We start from the raw sequence: 18,505 nt of genomic DNA on the forward strand, positions 1-18,505 counted from the left end.
TTGCTAGTAATTACTGGAAATATATGTGGCATTTTGAATTTTAGTTAACTTTGATAGTTGTCCTTTAATCTAACAATGATTCTGGAAGGAGCCTTTTGCGGACATGGGGATAACATACAAACTACATGCAAATAGCGTTTTGGCTGAGATCAAATTTGGACTTGGCCCGAGGAGGCAGCTAGCCTGAAGTATACTTACATTTTTTATACAGCAGAAGGAACTGGCAGCGCTTCCAAGTATACTTCAGGCTAGCTGCCTCCTTGGGCGTCCGTTTAAATTCAAATTTTTTAGAATAGTGTTAAGCACATAATTTTGCATTTGATTTGTATTCAAGGTGTGTATTTAGCCTCAGGGGGCTTTGCACATCTCTGTAGGCTTCACTACACTCGCAGCCTGTGAGCGATGCCCATTGCTTGCTGTCTTTTGAACGAATGTGTATACCATTCATGACTAGCTGCACCAGGTAAGGATTATGTTTTCAACTGTAGGTTAGCTATAGTTCACTGTTTGAATATCTTCCACTATTAGATTAGTTTTTTAGGTTTTAACCGTTGATTGTTTAACTATTTGAACATGCTTCACTGTTGGATATGTTTTATTGTTAGACTAGTGGTTAGCTCTCTCCCGTGAGGGCCTGTCATCATCGTGGGAGAGTCTGTTAGTGATAATTTGTGCACAACTTATGCTGAAGCCAACGCCCTCTTTTTACTGTACCTGTTATGAATGCAAGGTGTGTAATCTGCCCATTATTCGAGCTCTGCATACTTGTGCAGGTAGTCCATTCAGGTGCAGCCTCTGTTTGGCGCTGCCAGTTCCTTCTGCTGTACAAAAAACTTAACTATACTTCAGGCTAGCTGCCTTCTTGGGAGTCAGTTTGCATTATTAAAGGATACCAGATGCGAAAAAAGTTAGAGAAACGGGGGAACAGGCATATACTGTCATCTTCTATAACATGTTATACAATTTGAGTGGTTGTGTTAAGCACATGGTAGTAGGGAGTTATTAAAATACACTGTCACCTGTCCTGAAGCCCACCGCACCCCCCGTTCTCCTCTCTAGATCCCCTATCATACTTGAACACCTCCTAACCTCAGAGAGGTGTAGCCTGGGGAGGAGCCAGCTGCAGTGTCAGAGAGGTGTAGCCTGGGGAGGAGCCAGCTGCGGTATCAAAGAGGTGTAGGCTGGGGAGGAGCCAGCTGCGGTGTCATAGAGGTGTAGGCTGGGGAGGAGCCAGCTGCGGTGTCAGAGAGGTATAGGCTGGGGAGGAGCCAGCTGCGGTGTCAGAGAGGTGTTAGCTGGGGAGGAGCCAGCTGCAGTGTCAGAGAAGTGTAGGCTGTGGAGGAGCCAGCTGCGGTGTCAGAGAGGTGTTAGCTGGGGAGGAGCCAGCTGCGGTGTCAGAGAGGTGTTGGCTGGGGAGGAGCCAGCTGCGGTGTCAGAGAGGTGTTAGCTTGGGAGGAGCCAGCTGCGGTGTCAGAGAGGTGTTGGCTGTGGAGGAGCCAGCTGCAGTGTCAGAGAGGTGTTAGCTGGGGAGGAGCCAGCTGCGGTGTCAGAGAGGTGTAGGCTGTGGAGGAGCCAGCTGCAGTGTCAGAGAGGTGTTAGCTGGGGAGGAGCCAGCTGCGGTGTCAGAGAGGTGTTGACTGGGGAGGAGCCCGCTGCGGTGTCAGAGAGGTGTAGGCTGTGGAGGAGCCAGCTGCAGTGTCAGAGAGGTGTAGGCTGTGGAGGAGCCAGCTGCAGTGTCAGAGAGGTGTTGGCTGGGGAGGAGCCAGCTGCGGTGTCAGAGAGGTATAGCCTGGGGAAGAGAACAGTCTATTAATGATTACAACTAATCAAAGCACATATAGATGTGATCATTACCAGCTTAGCACCAATAAAGAGCTAATAAAGCATACTTGTGCAGGTAGTCCATTCAGGTGCAGCCTCTGTTTGGAAGCGCTGCCAGTTCCTTCTGCTGTACAAAAAACTTAACTATACTTCAGGCTAGCTGCCTTCTTGGGAGTCAGTTTGCATTATTAAAGGATACCAGATGCGAAAAAAGTTAGAGAAACGGGGGAACAGGCATATACTGTCACCTTCTATAACATGTTATACAATTTGAGTGGTTGTGTTAAGCACATGGTAGTAGGGAGTTATTAAAATACACTGTCACCTGTCCTGAAGCCCACCGCACCCCCTGTTCTCCTCTCTAGATCCCCTATCATACTTGAACACCTCCCAACCTCAGAGAGGTGTAGCCTGGGGAGGAGCCAGCTGCAGTGTCAGAGAGGTGTAGCCTGGGGAGGAGCCAGCTGCGGTATCAAAGAGGTGTAGGCTGGGGAGGAGCCAGCTGCGGTGTCATAGAGGTGTAGGCTGGGGAGGAGTCAGCTGCGGTGTCAGAGAGGTATAGGCTGGGGAGGAGCCAGCTGCGGTGTCAGAGAGGTGTTAGCTGGGGAGGAGCCAGCTGCGGTGTCAGAGAGGTGTTAGCTGGGGAGGAGCCAGCTGCGGTGTCAGAGAGGTGTTAGCTGGGGAGGAGCCAGCTGCAGTGTCAGAGAAGTGTAGGCTGTGGAGGAGCCAGCTGCGGTGTCAGAGAGGTGTTAGCTGGGGAGGAGCCAGCTGCGCTGTCAGAGAGGTGTTGGCTGGGGAGGAGCCAGCTGCGGTGTCAGAGAGGTGTAGGCTGTGGAGGAGCCAGCTGCAGTGTCAGAGAGGTGTTAGCTGGGGAGGAGCCAGCTGCGGTGTCAGAGAGGTGTTGGCTGGGGAGGAGCCAGCTGCGGTGTCAGAGAGGTGTAGGCTGTGGAGAAGCCAGCTGCAGTGTCAGAGAGGTGTAGGCTGTGGAGGAGCCAGCTGCAGTGTCAGAGAGGTGTTAGCTGGGGAGGAGCCAGCTGCGGTGTCAGAGAGGTGTTGGCTGGGGAGGAGCCAGCTGCGGTGTCAGAGAGGTGTAGGCTGTGGAGAAGCCAGCTGCAGTGTCAGAGAGGTGTAGGCTGTGGAGGAGCCAGCTGCGGTGTCAGAGAGGTGTAGGCTGTGGAGGAGCCAGCTGCAGTGTCAGAGAGGTGTTAGCTGGGGAGGAGCCAGCTGCGGTGTCAGAGAGGTGTTGGCTGGGGAGGAGCCAGCTGCGGTGTCAGAGAGGTGTAGGCTGTGGAGAAGCCAGCTGCAGTGTCAGAGAGGTGTAGGCTGTGGAGGAGCCAGCTGCAGTGTCAGAGAGGTGTTGGCTGGGGAGGAGCCAGCTGCGGTGTCAGAGAGGTATAGCCTGGGGAGGAGAACAGTCTATTAATGATTACAACTAATCAAAGCATATATAGATGTGATCATTACCAGCTTAGCACCAATAAAGAGCTAATAAAGCAGTTGAAGGAGGGCTCCACTGGTCCAGGGACCCTGGTGCGGTCGCTACCTCTGCACCCCCTATTGCTATGCCACTGGAGCCGACAGATAAGTTTCCAGTGTACATGAGACTGAGTCCTATTAATAAGATTGAATCTGTCCGCATCTTTGTGTGTCTGCCGGGCTCCTGACTGGAAATCAGTACGTATTTTGTGTGTGAACCGAGCCGCACTGAGGGCAGTTCAGGGAAAGATTAGTGCTGATTGGGTTTTTTAGGTTATGTACATTGTGTATTACTTTTGGTCACACAAAATAAGCTTTTAGTAGGTATTTACAAGTATCCCCTGAAAGCAGGTTAATCCCCCGATGCATCTCTCCTCAAAGCTCTCACTAGTCATATTACAGGATCTACAGATCCACGCTGTAATAACTCAGAAACAAAACAAAGACATGCTTAATATTAGTAATCCCCGCCGAGTCCTCCGGCACCATCTGCTCCTCGCCTCGTGTCTTTGGACAGTGAAAGCGGCATTGAAAGAATGTGAAGTGTTATATAAGAGTACCTGAGCTTTCTGGCTGCGGTGCTATAATATCACATGTCTACATTTGTAAATAATTGCATTGCTAAGTGTGTATAGTACTGCAGTTACAACTGTCCCTGAGGCTAAACTTGAACATGCCCGTATTTTTGGACTATAAGGCGCACCTGACTATAAGACACACCTAGGTTTAGAGGACAAAAATCAGGCGAAAAATGTATACTAAACCTGGTGCATCCATGGTGAAGGGGCAACTTGTGGATTATGCCCCCTTGTACCTCATGCCCCTTGGTACCCCTTGTGTTTTCCTGTGTCCTCCTCTGTCCCCCTTGTGTCTGCCTCTGTTCTCCTTGTGTCCTCCTCTATGCCCTTTGTCTCACCTTGTGTCCTCCGTTTGTCCACTGTGGCAGGTTGGAGGTTCACATTGGCAGGCGTTCACAAGTCAGGAATTCCCTGCATTTGGACTATAAGACACAGTTTATAACTGACAATAAAAATAAGACTCTCTTTCTTTGCTACTAATGCTCTATTCATCATCCATACTACACATACAATTTATTATATCATTATTTGTTTTTTTTTATTCAGGTTTGTTTTAAGGCCTACTATTGTGAAAAATTAAAAAAAACTTGCATACTTACAATTAACTTTAAATTACTTTCCTCCTAGATCAAAAAAAAAAAAAAAAGTTTTAAACTAGTCCATCTCCTCATGGGGGATATAAAACAGAAATGTGTGATTATTCAGGTTGGAGCGAGCAACCTGGTGCACCCATGGCGAAGGGGCATCTTGTGGATTATACCCCCTTTGTACCTCCTGTGGCCCCCATGTGTCCCTCTTGTGTCCTCCTCTATGTCCCCTTGTGTCCTCCGTTTGTCCCCCTGTGTCCTCCTCTGCATGGGCACAGTACAGGGAGTCGCCGGCATTGCAGCGGGTTGGAGGTTCACATTGGCAGGCGTTCACAAGTCAGGAACCCCCTGCATTTGGACTATTAGACGCATGTGACTTTTTCCCCACACTTTTGGGGGAGAAAAAGTGAGTCTTATAGTTCCAAAAATACAGTAGGTGTCCCACAATGCATCATGGCTAAATATGTAAACCGTCCCTTTGTTGACCATGCCGTGCACTGATGAGGATTAACGCCTAAAGCAATCTGTTGGATTAGTGTGGCTCTGTACAATTGATATGCTGACACATCATTGCATTCCAGCGGTTCTGGAGATGTGCTTTGCTTTTAGGGACACCAAAGGGCAATATGCATATTCAGCAGTGATGCATTGTGGGAGATATCATATGCTCACTCCAACCTGAATAATCACAAATACCTACAGTTTTAGGCCTTGTTCACATTATAAACTGCATTATAAATCGCTAGCGCACTTTTGTGAGCGCTTTTGAAAGTAATTTTCCCTTCGCTTTCACAGCGATTTATGCTTTAGTAAGTGCTTTTCTAAGCACTTTTGTCTGGTGATTTTTATTTTCTTCCTGACGACACTCAGGAAGGGAACTCTTTGACCTGGAAGTGAATAAATGCAATGCATTTATTCTTCAAAGCTCTGTGCAAATCGCTTTTCAACGCGCTTTTTCAAGGGCTTTGCGTTTTCCCTATACTTTGTATTGAAGCGCAGACACTCAGGAAATGGTGCAGGTGCCGCGTTTGCGATTGGAAAGAAAGCTCTTCGCTCACGTGAGAATACTGACATAGAGCAACATAGCAGAAGTGCTTTAAAAGCGATTTTAAAAATCGCCAGCACTTTAAATAAAAGCAAAAACGCTCTTAGTGTGAACATCCCCTTAAGAAGGAAAATTTCCATTTTGTATCCCCATGAGGAGATGGACTAATTTAATTTAACAAGCCCGGTCCTTAAAGTGAATGTTTACCGTTAACAAAAAAATAATTCGGATACTCACCTAAGGAGAGGGAAGGCTCGGTCCTAATGAGCCTTCCCTCTCCTCTCCCGGTGCCCGATCCCGCGCAGGATCCCCCGTGGCAGTATTCGACCAGTTTGGTCAAATACTGCCACTTCCACTGCCGAAGGGATGTTTCGGAAGCCTTCGGGAGCACTAGGGCTCCGGAACACAGGGCCGCTCCATAGTACGCATGCTCGAGCGCCCTCTATGACGCGCTCGCGCATACGTAGTATGGAGCGGCCCGTCTTCGGAAGCCCGAGTGCTCCCGAAGACCTCCGAAGTCCCTGCGGCGGTGGACGCGTACGGGGGAGCCAGCGCAGCACCGAGGGCACCGGGAGAGGAGAGGGAAGGCTCATTAGGACTGAGCCTTCCCTCTCCTTAGGTGAGTATCTGACTTTTTTATTTTTCTAGCGGTACCCATTGGCTTTAAGTGGTTAATTTAATGTTCTCACATGGCATACTGTGGCTAAACACAATAGCACACTGGCTGGCTGTGAGTCTGTGACAAACAAACTGCTCACCCTCAGCCACTCATTCCTCCTCAGTCAGGATAGCAGTGCCACCTCCTCCCTTTTGCTGTGCAAGTCAAATGAAACACTGCTGCTCTCCCACCTCCTCACTCACTGTCAGACTCCTCACACAGCACAACAAGCTGCTTTTCCCCAATGATGAATTCTATACTCTCCTCTCGCTTCTCCTCCTACTCTGTATGCATGCTGCTAGTGTAAACACAGTACAAACATGCTGCCCCTGTAATCTCTGCGCCTGATGCAAATGTTTCACCTAGCTTCACGAGAGAGCCGGCCCTGGGTGACCCCCAACTGGCCGAGAAGCATCTTGTGTGTGTTAAAGTATTTAAATTATCCGACACAGGATCAGCCAGACAGCCGGGCAATCAGCATTGTTTAAAAGGAAATAAATACGGAAGCCTCCATATCTTATCACTACAGTCACATTTCAACCCTGGATACAGCCACAAAGGCAGCTGTATTTGGGCCACGGGTAAAAGGAGGCCCCTAAATAATGCCCAGCTTATCCTATCTTTTCACACCACAACCATTGGGAGAAGCAGCACGTTTATTCAAAGTAAAGCATACAAAACACAGGGTAAAGGGTCTGTACATGTTGCGGCCTCACAAAAAACAAAGAAAAGAAGGGAAACCAGCCTGAAAATTCTGCCCCAGGCAGGGGTTAATATAGGGTTTAGTACAGGGTGTGAAACGAAAGGGGTGGTACAGGAGAACAAGCCTGCCCATGTATATTTTATATATATATATGTACAAGAGTCTCTACCCACTCGTAAAGTGGACCTGTCTACAGACTAGGTGGAGAGCAGTTCTACGCCCCCTTCTGATTTTTGGTGTGGCAGGAAGGATGGAGGTGTTTGATAACTGCCAGGGAGTGAGAGGACTACATGAAACTCGCTTTACAAAGCTTCTGGGAGAATTCTTTAGGTAATTCCAGAAGGGCAAGTCAGAAAACGTGAGCTGATAGAGACAGGTCCACTTTAGAGAGAGGGTAGGACATGTGACATGGAGTCATGGTGAGGAAGAGGTGGGAAAGGATAGGGGTCCTATAAATGTAGCCAGCAGCAATAAAGAGTATGATGGGGGGGAAAGGATTCCTCTAACAGTGCAATAGATTTCTAGCAACTAAGGGACTCAAAATAAATGCTGTGCTGTAGCAGTGGAAGGCTTAATGGGGGCAATGCGATGGAGGCCGGCGCTGCAAATCTCTCGCCATTTCCACTCCGCAGACCCGTCTGACAGCGACAATGTTAATGATATGACTGCAGAGAAGCCCTCGCAGGCGGAGGGAGAGTAAGGGTTAATGACAGTATGCTCCGCGGTGATTGGGGTTCTGGCTGATCCGCCCCTTCCTGCCCTCTCATCCAGTGCCGTCAGGGGAGGGGGAGAGTGGGGAGGGCGTGTCTTCGGCCGGGGTGCTGGCGGGCGATGGCGCTGGGGTGGTCAGGCCTGGCGTCCGCTCGCTCTCCACGGAGGGGGAAGGGGTTTTGGACTCCGAGGACTGATCGGGAGCTCTCAGGCGCTTCATCATGGTGGTGACACGCACGGCTTTCTGAAAGAGAGAAACAGGAGGGAAATGTCACACAATGTTCTTAAAGGATAACTCTACCCAGAACTGGTATATATTTGGTGGATGATGGAGAAATTCAAAGGAGTTGTACCCGGAATTGGTTTAGGCTCATACAGGTTCTGGAAGGAGGTATGGGGGGGGGGGGTCGGATGGTGAGAGTAAAAGAGGAAAATGTCTGAATACCAAGAGCCAAGGCTACCATACTATGGTGCCACCACTCACACTTGGCAATCATCTGTTATCCCTAAGTAGACATCGAAAGGGCGGGGGGCAGATGAAGGCGAAGGTACATCAGTGATGGCCCAGTTCTAAGCGGTTTAGCTATGCGGAATCTCCCCCAAAGCATTCTGGGAGACCAGATATATATTCTACTGGCTTTAGAACTCTTAGTGATTAAACATTCTGCAGAGATCACCTGCCGAACTAGTACTAAGAATTATCTCCACCTGTGATACATATCAGAATGGAATTCAGGGTGTGCAAAGATTTTACAATGGGTGAACACTAAAGCCTCGTTCACATTATACTCGCTGTGCATTTTGGCAGTGCGTATGGTATGCGATCAGCAAGAACATCAGAAGTGCATAGAGGGCACTTCTGACGTTCAGACTATGCGAGCCGCGCAGAAGTGCGATGCGCTTTCGCACTGCTGCACGCATTTTTGGCAAAGCGCATTGCTCATCCCATTCACTGCAATTAATGGAATCAGTAGCGCAATGCACAGCAACGTGAATTGGTGAGTGATAGGGTGTGCTTGTGTCCCGAACGCACAGCCAAACGCATTGCCTAATGTGAATGAGGCCTAAATAATCTATAAATTAACATTTGTAAAAAAAAATGCATTTTATTGATTACGTTAGTTTCCCTATTCACTATTCTTCTTTAAAGAGGAGTTGTAACGACACATAGTACAATGAATGGTGGAAGGATGTAAGGTTTACAGGAAGTGTTCTTATTGGATCCAGCCCAGTACTTCAAAAATATTTTTTTTATAAACAAATAATCTGATTTTTATCACCATTCACAAGTTTCACTTTACTCTTCTCCGGGGCACCTTAAACCAGACCTGAACTTAGAACTTCCTCTCTGCTCTAAAAGAAAAGTAACAGCATAATACCCTTTAACCACTTGAGGACCGCAGTGTTAAACCCCCCCTAGTGACCTGGCCATTTTTCTGTAAATGGGCCACTGCAGCTTTAAGGCCTCACTGCAGGGCCGCACACCAGGGATGGTCGTAGGCAGCCAACTTCGCTACGCTGGAACTACGCGTATTTTTACGCAAATACGCTTCGCAATCTACGGCTACTAAATCATCCACTTCGCTACGTTAGCATACCGTAGACTACGCATTAAAATACGCAAGCTTGACGTATTGCGTAGCGTAGTTGATGCGACCGCTTATGCCCTTATGCGGAAAAATTTCCGCAATAATCTGCTAACTATGCGCATACACAAACTAATTCAAGCATATATTCCAACATCCAATGCGAAATTGTATGCGTAAAAAGGGCAATAAAATTTCTGCGCATGCGCAATGACCCATATCAGTGCAGTTACCGTACGCGTAGTTGACTTCGCAATACATACGTCAAATACGCGTAGTGGGCGAAGCTACGCATAGCGGGACTACGACTACGCGGAAATGCATAAGTGTAGTTCTTAAACTTCGCCTACGAACTACGACGCGTAGTTGCGTACTACGATGCGTAGATTCGCGCTGGCGTAGTTTACGAGCAACCCTGCCGCACACAAGTGATTCCCCCCCTCCCTTTTCTCCCCACTAACAGAGCTTTCTTCTGGTGGGGTCTGATCGCTCCCCCGGTGTTTATTTTTTATTTTTTTTTAAATAAAATTGTGTATTTTTTTCGTATACCCCCCCCCCCCCCCCGCCAGCCAATCAGTGCAATCAGCTGTCATAGGCTTCAGCCTATGACAGCAGATCGCTGTGATGCCTCTCAGGGGGACAGCCGTGTCACACGGCTGTCCCCAGTACAGCGCTGTGATCTACTGCAGCAATAAAAGATGGCGGTTTCGCCGTCTAACAGTCTCTGAGCGGATTGAAGGCGGAGCGGAGCTCAGTCATCAGAGCGGGGATGCGCGATCTCCCGCAAACCATGCCCCAGGGACCTTACGGCGCTAGGTGGTCCTGGGGCTGCTGCCGCAGCCACCGCCAGTGGCGTGCCGCGGTCGGCAAGCGGTTAAAAATACTTCTTTGTTACAGCTGATACAAATCCTGCAATAAATCTGCAGTGTGTCTACTTCCTGCTTTTATGGAAGCAGACATATTGTTAACATCCAGTGTTTACAAAATAGCTGCTCTGCCGAGGCAGCCAGCTGACACAGCTGAGACATCAAATTACATTTGTGATTAATCACAGATGAGAGGGAATTAGGCAGGCTAAACGCTCTAAATACATACAGGGTGCATTTCTCCATGTTTTTCTTCTGTCCTGTGCAAGAGTTCAGGTCCTCTTTAACCTCCCAACCAGTTGCCAAAAAGCAAGAAAAACGAGAGGCAGTAACTTGGCCCCCGGCATAACACATATAAGCCTCAAACCGCTTTGTTGGAATTGTTTAAATAAACGGAAGACCAAAAATAGCATGGTGCTGACGCCTCATGTGTAAAACATGAAGCAAAAGGCCCGCACTTCATGGAATAATATCCCAATAAAACGGCAACAATGATTACATGAAAATGATAATAAGATTCGCAGCATGCAGGATGGCAGTGACCTGACAGACTTGCAGCGCGCTTCTGGTAATAACGCACAAAGCATGCTAATATATATATGTGTGTATGTGTGTGTGCTTACCGCTAAACTGATTATAGTGTCGCCTCCCTCTCTCTGGATGTGATTTACAGGGGAATTAGCGCTGTGGGGTCACCACAATGTATGTGTACGTATGTATTTATCTATTTATGTCCCTGTTAGCAGCCGCTCTGCCGCTAACTAGAGGAGCCGGCAGGAGCGCCCGGAGGTGGGTGACGCAGGATTAGCGATAATTCCCCATTACACGCCAGCTATATCGGCAGCCGCAAAGGTTCAACACATATATAGACCAGACGAACATGAATATTACCCACACTCCTGCCAGTTCCCATTACACTGAGATTTCCTGGCTGATTTTATTGCTTCCTATGTGTGTGTATTGCCAACAGATTATATAATGCTGAAAGGAACAGTCACGATAAATAGGAGAATGCAGCAAATTATTCAGGATAGCCATTTTTATGTTAAATGTCCTAGTTTCAGCATCAGAAACATTTCTTATAGCTATATATTGCTGTATATTGGTATGCAGCACCCAGAGCTGGATAATCCATAAGACAAATTTAGGCAGTTGCCTAGGGCTTGGAGAGAGTCTAAGGGAGCGGGGGATGCTAGCCCCACCAAATCTTACTAAAAAAGCCACGTATCCATCAGTGGTGGGCAATAAAATGCTATCTTGCCTAGGGCCCCATTTCATCTTAATCCATTTCTGGTAGTCCCAACCTCCCACAGAGGCCTAGCCTAGGTTGTTTACTTTACAACAGTAATCTGCAAACTTGGCTCTCCAGCTGCTATGGAACTACAAGTCCCACAATGCATTGCGGGAGTCTAATGCTACGTACACACATGCGACAACGATCGTTCGTTGAGAACGACGAACAAACTTTTAATTGATGAAAGAACGACCTAAGTAAAGATAGTTTTAAAAGGTGTGTAACGATCTGATCGTTAGAACGAACGTTACATCACGTAAAGCAACTATTGCACCTGCGCATAAAAATGAGAAGTTTCACAGAGAAATAGTGAAATGCGCATGTCAAGCCTAGTACGAACGACCGTTTCCAACGATGTACTACTTTTGCAAACGATCGTCGTTGGTTAAAATCCGCCGAGACAGAACTTTCTTTTGTAGCGATTTGGCTCGTTCGTCGTTTGCCTTAATAGTCGGTGGTTCGTTTTTTGTAACGATCGTCGTTGGTAAAGATCGGGGAACGATCGTTACAAACGACTATAGTCGCATGTGTGTACGCACCTTAAAGGCACAGTCATGATTCATAAAGGCAAATGCATTGTGGGACTTGTAGTTCCTTAACAGCTGGAGAGCCAAGTTTGCAGATCACTGCTTTAGAACTCTCAGATTATCTGACTGTACTAAAGATGTTGCTGTCTTTGAAACATTTCAGAATTTCAGATAAAGGAAAGATTTTTCCAATGGGTAAACACTGGCTACATACTTAATAAATGAATAGTGTAAACAAAAGAAGCAATTTTATTCATTCTTATTATGATTACAGTTCCTAGAGACTCTGTAACAAATTTTTCAGCCTTAGTTCTTCTATCCTATAAGTTCCTATGCCTGTTCTAATCTGCTCTGGCTTACTGCAGTCTTTCCTAACTGCACTGTCTCTGCAATAAATCAATGTATCTTTCCTCTGTCCTGTTTGTCGGGCTAAGGCTTGATTGTGTGGAATGTGCAGGGCTGCTTGTGATTGGTAGAAGCGATACACACCCTCTGCAGGCCCCCTGCACACTCTGAATGACTCACACACTATGCTTAGCTGAGCCTATTAGAAGCTGGTTAGTTTGTTTGTAAACACTGCCTAAAACTGTTAATTACAAGCCAGGATTGCAGCAGAGAGTGGCAGAAACAGCACAGAGGGGCACAGGAGAAAATAATGAATAGAATGGTATGCTTTTTATTGTAAGAATATTAGAGTACAGATTCTCTTTAAAGCATCACGAAAATCATAACATTTAAAATACATGTAAACATATACAAATAAGAAGTATGTTTCTTCCAGAGTAAAATGAGACATACATTAATGTTCTCCTATGTTGCTGTCACTTACAGTAGAGAGTATAAATCTGACAGAATCAACAGGCTTTGGACTAGCCTATTTTGTCATGGGGGGTTCTTAGAGTTTTCAAAAACGTAGTGAATGGCAGTTGCTCTGCCCAACTGCCAAAAAGGTGTGCAGCAAGCAGGGATGCTGGCCAGCATAATTGTATAAATCTTTTTCAGGGAGTGTCTTTATAAACAATAAAGGCCATAATGGGAATCCCCCATGAAGAGATGGACTAGTCTAAAACCTGTCTATTCTATAAGATTTCTATTAACTACTGTAAATGTCAGCAACATAGGAGAAGAGTGATTTATGGTTAATTTTACTCTGGAAGAAACGTACTTCTTATTTGTATGAGATTACATGTATTTTAAATGTTACCATTTTTCGCGATAGTGGCCCTTTAAGTACATCAGACAGTTCACAGCACTAACTGTCCCTCTGCAGAGCCACTAACTACTGAACATGCCACAATCTGGGGACAGTTATGGGGAATACATTTAGCTTATTAATGTTTCTGGTTTGTGCGAGGAACAGCACTCAAAATTAATAATACAAGTACTTAGTAATTATTAATCAGAGCACAGTACAGAGACACTTTAAAGTACTTGGTCAGGACTTGAGATACTGGAAACTTTAAAGAATTTGAAGTGAGAGGTATATGGAGGCTGTTATATGTGTTTCCTTATATACAATACCAGTTGCCTGGCAGCCTGCTGATCTCTTTGGCTGCATTAGTGTCTAAATTACACCTGAAACAAGCATGCAGCTAATCTTGTCAGAATTTTGCCAGAAACATTGGACCTGCATGCTTGTTTAGGATCTATGGATAAAAGTATTAGTGGCAGATGATCAGCAGGACAGCCAGAAAACTGGTATTATTTAACCTCTTAGCAGCCATGAACTAGTTATCTTCTGCACAATAACTTGGGGCAGGGCTGCTGCAGCCAGCTATACTGGGCTAAGAGATCCTGCTTCTAAATCAGGTAATAGTCAAGCATCCCTGGGCAACTCTGCATTAGGCTGCAGGATGCACACTGGCAGGCTGGGGAAGCAGCGGCCGTTCCATGTCAGTTCACGTGTTAGAATTCTAGCGGTTTTATTTATGCAGGAAAAACTGTCATATGTGTGTTTTAAGTTTTAATGTTCTATGCAAAATTTCATTGTAAACTGTAAAGTTGGATTACTTCTTTAATATATTGCTCTATGACATCTCAACATATTCCAGGCTGTAAAGCTTATAAGATTATTTTAACTTTCAAGCTGGTGATGATTTGAGACAGTAAAACATTCTTGTGGGATGTCTCCGTGAACAGCCTGCGAGCCTCCGATAGCAGCTCGCAGGCTAAATGTAAACACGCGGGGAAGAAATCCTCGCTGTTTACATCATACGGCGCTGCTGCACAGCAGCACTGTAAAGGAGCACTCTGATTGGCCGGGGATCGCCGGCATCTGATAGGCTGAAGCCTGTCAGAGGCGGTGCAGGACGGATCTCCATCCTGTGCCGCCCACAGCGAGAGGGAGGGAAATCGCTGCGGAGGGGGGCTTTGAGGAGCCCCCCGCTTGTCACACATAGCCTGCGGCGATCAGACCCCCCCAGCAGGACATCCCCCTAGTGGGGAAAAAAGGGGGGAAGTCTGGTCGCCCTGGCTGCCACTGGAGAGCCCACGCAGCACAGATCTAAGAAAACAAGCTCGGTCCTTAAGTGGTTAATGCATATTAGACGCACTATTGGCAGCATAGCGTGCCTTATTAACTTTGGTCAGAGGAGTGCACAGCATAGTGAGCACTAGTAGCTTATGCCCATTATTAGCCCTTCGGGTCCAGTGACTTTAAAGGAAGTGATCCTGGCACTCTGATTGGCCCAATAGGCTGCCAATCCCCACCGCAGCCTAATTAAAGACTATGGGGAGTTCACACGTTCCGCCTAGTTGCAGTACACTGTGCCGGAAGTGCCCTATCTAAATCCCTTCCAAACTTACGTTACCGTGCGGCTCTTGCGTCGGACCGGAAGCCATGCAAGTCTGTGGCGACGCGTGCGTTACCCACCGCAGATTTCAGCATCACGCATGCATGCAAGTGTATTTTAACAACATGCTTCCACGCACGTTATCAATTGCCCAACAGGAAGTAAGTGACTGTGTCACTTCCTGCTTTGCCAGATGCCAGAATGGATTGCAGCGTACTAATGCGGTAATCTCTGAAGGCCGTGCGGTGCGGCCGTTGCACCGCCAATCTGCAGTGTGAAGTTGGCCTCACTGAAGTGGATGTACAGTGAGGAGAAGCTGTATTCACTATAACCATCCAATGGTATATACCGAATATATCCCTAATTAATGCCTGATCCATTGTGTTCCCTCTATATGGGGACCTATAACAGTGTGTGTGTGTGTGTGTGTTTGTCAGTCACTATATACTGCTCTGTAGTATAATGATGCTACTTACCTTCCATTTGGCTTTAGCAAAGTTCTTCTCAATCTGCGCACACACGCCATCTTTAATGTTTTTATCAGACGCCGCGTTCCCTGAAATCCTGAAACACACAGAAATTAGCAATGTGACGTGATATGCAGTGTGACTGTGATATGCAGTGTGACTGTGATATGCAGTGTGACTGTGATATGCAGTGTGACTGTGATACGCAGTGTGGCTGTGATATGCAGTGTGGCTGTTGTTTGCAGTGTGGCTGTGGTACGCAGTGTGGATGTGGTACGCAGTGTGGCTGTGGTACGCAGTGTGGCTGTGGTACGCAGTGTGACTGTGATAGTGACTGTGATACGCAGTGTGACTGTGTTACGCAGTGTGACTGTGATGTGAAGTAGATGCAGCTGTGTTCTGCTGGAACTGAGCTTTTCTGTTCTGTATTATGAACAATATCAGTGTGTTAGTGCGTTATACGGCACATTATGGTGCTATAAGAACAAAATATACTGTGAACAGTAAAAAAAAACTGATTAGTCTATCAAGGGGTCTCACCATTCATGGCTTATGGCATCCGCCGCTGTCACCCTCTGGTCCTGTTCTACCTCCATCAGACGGGCTACCAGGTCTTTGGCTGCAGGCAAGAGTAAAGTAGTAAAGTGTTAAGTGTAATATATTGTGGTCAATCTCACTTTCTTTCTTCCAGCTGCCCCTGCATGACTTCTCCTGACCTCTCTACAAAGCTTAAAGGGAACCTAAACTGAGGAGGATATGGATGTTTCCTTTTAAACAGTACCAGTTGCCTGGTAGTCCTGCTGATCTCTTTGCTGCAATAGTGGCTAAATCACACACCTGAAACAAGCATGCATCTAATCCAGTCTGACTTCAGTCAGAGCACCTGATCTGCATGCTTAATCAGGGGCTGTGGCTGAAAGTATTACAGACACAGGATCAGCAGCAGAGTCAGGCAACTGGTATTATTTTAAAAGGAAAAATACATGTCCTTCTCAGTTTAGGTTCCCTTTAACCCTGTCCTCCATTTTTTTCCATGGTCAAATCATCCACAAGTAAGTGGGTGTCCTGGGGGTAGAACACAATAATGGCGCCTATTAAAAAGGGTTCCCCAATCACATCAATGCAAATCTTTTCTCTATTGCTGCAAGTGTATACAAAGAGCACCGCGTAAATATAAAACAACTATATCACTTGTTAACTTTACCTTTCATTTCCTTACCAAATATATAGATTACAGTAACCCATTGTTTAACAAATAATGGTTTATAAAATTGTATAATTGTTTCTAAAACTGTTCCCTATGCTTTCACAGAAACATATTGTTTACACTCAACTTTTTGCACCACAACGAGCAGCTTCCGCAGTCTATGGGGGGATTAAGGTTAGGCGTCCTCCAGGGGTTGTTAAGGGCAGGCACCACGAGGAAGGTTAAGGTTAGGCATCACCAGATGGGTCTTAGGGTTAGGCACTATCAGGGGGGTCTCAGAGTTGGGCATCACCAGGTGGGTCTTAGGGTTAGGCACCACCAGGGGCGTCTTAGGGTTAGGCATCACCAGAGGGGTCTTAGGGTTAGGCATCACCAGGGGGTCTTAGGGTTAGGCACCACAAGGGGGAGTAAAGGTTAGGCACCAACAGAGGTGGGTTCTGTGTGAGAGTAGGGAGAGGTAAGGTTATAGTAAAATATTGGTAAGTGTTAGGATATTTTACTATATGAATGAAGTAGTGCAATATCAGTAAATTAAACAATATTTTATTACTTTTACAGGTGCTCATTCACTAAACGTAAAAATAGAGGTTACAGTGGGGAATAGTAGAATATCAGTATTGTAAACAATATTTTACGCCACATCCTGGTGTCCATTTTACTATAATAAAACAATAACTTGAATATCCTTTATATCTGGCACCCTTTTTAACCCGAAACCTTTATTATATGCACACGTCCAGGAGGCCTGGCTGCTGTATCCTCTGAGATCCAACCCCCACGTCAACTTACTAAAATAGCCAGGGGAAGGGAACAAAAGCTGCTTCCTTGCCTGCCCCATTCCCCTAAATCTGCCTCAGCTTTTTTTTTATAACTCTGTTTTTATTAAGAATTAGCCAGAAAAATAAGTCTAAAGGTAGCCATACACTGGTCGATTTGCCATCAGATTCGACCAACAGATACATCCCTCTCTGATCGAATCTGATCAGAGAGGGATCGTATGGCCACCTTTACTGCAAACAGATTTTGAACCGATTTCAGCCTGAAACCGATCACAATCTGTGGTGGTGGTGCTGCCGCCGCATACATTACCTGCTCCGCCGGCGCGAGTCCCCGCTGTCACTGCTGTCTTCTTCTCCGCTCTGGTGTCCGGCATGCTTCACTTCTTCCTGCCCGGCCTGTCCGGCATGCTTCACTTCTTCCTGCCCGCCCTTTACGGTTTAAACTTCCTGCCGGGCAAGAAGAAGTAAAGCATGCCGGAGACCAGACCAGAGCGGAGAAGACAGCGGTGACAGCGGGGACTCGCTCCGGCCGGAACAGGTAATGTATACTCGCTGTATTGCGTCGGTCGTCGGGCATTCGAACACCGCTATCGACGCACCCGACCCGCCGGCGATCGAGAAAAATCTTCCGCACGGACGGATCGTCGGGAATTGACGGGAACGATCGATTTCGGACGGAAATCGATCGTTCTGTCAGCGGTGTGCGCGGCGATTTCACAACCGATTTGATCACTGTGATCGAATCGGCCGTATATCGGCGGGAAAATCGTTAGGTGTATGGGCCCCTTAAGAATACAGGTCAGATCATCAGAATGTGGCAGTCGTATAAATCAAACATGTAGATAACAACTTCTTCAGTCTGAGGTTGTCAGACTTCGATATGCTTTCTACTAGGAGTGTTCATGAGAGGTAAATGTCCAGGTAAGTAACTGAGAAAAGGCTGTATGATCGTCTAAAGGAGAAAAGTAGCTCATCATCTAAGTGTCCATAACCTGTGGTTAAGGGATATTTTATAATAGAGTGAGCATGTAGACAGCATTTAGGTGTTGAACAAGGATAAAGAGGGACTCACATTAAGCTTAGATGATTCTCTAGTAGTGAGGAAAGAGTTAATAAGTTGATGTCAAAAAGGGAGTGGGGTAAAGGGGAGGTAAGGGAGAAAAAAAGGGGGGAGGGGAGAAGGGAAAGTTAGTGGGGTGCAGTGTTCAGCAACCTCAACCTGAAGTAGTATATGTAAGAGGAGGGATCAATGGGTGTGGTGGTGCAAAGGGTCCAATACCAATGGAATGTAAAATAGAGTGATAATCTGCCTCAGCTTTTAGACATGCTTTCCAATAACCTTAACCCTTTATTTATTGCTATACCTGACAGCTCTGACTTTACCTAACCTTAAAGAACAGGTACGAGA

At 46.6% G+C, this 18,505-nt stretch overlaps 1 protein-coding gene across 1 annotated transcript in view; it reads right to left on the reverse strand.

The window, feature by feature from the left end:
• Window positions 1-6,803: 6,803 nt before the first annotated feature.
• Window positions 6,804-18,505, reverse strand: part of CAMKV (CaM kinase like vesicle associated) — a 183,933-nt gene continuing 172,231 nt past the window's right edge. The window contains exons 9-11 of the mRNA XM_068252957.1: window positions 15,652-15,730; window positions 15,121-15,208; window positions 6,804-7,823 (exon numbers count right to left, since the gene is read on the reverse strand). Coding sequence (XP_068109058.1) covers window positions 7,632-7,823; window positions 15,121-15,208; window positions 15,652-15,730 — 359 coding nt within the window. The 3' untranslated portion in view covers window positions 6,804-7,631. The remainder of the gene's footprint in view (window positions 7,824-15,120; window positions 15,209-15,651; window positions 15,731-18,505) is intronic.

The sequence above is a fragment of the Hyperolius riggenbachi genome, chromosome 9 (assembly GCF_040937935.1).
Source record: "Hyperolius riggenbachi isolate aHypRig1 chromosome 9, aHypRig1.pri, whole genome shotgun sequence".
NCBI lineage: Eukaryota > Metazoa > Chordata > Amphibia > Anura > Hyperoliidae > Hyperolius > Hyperolius riggenbachi.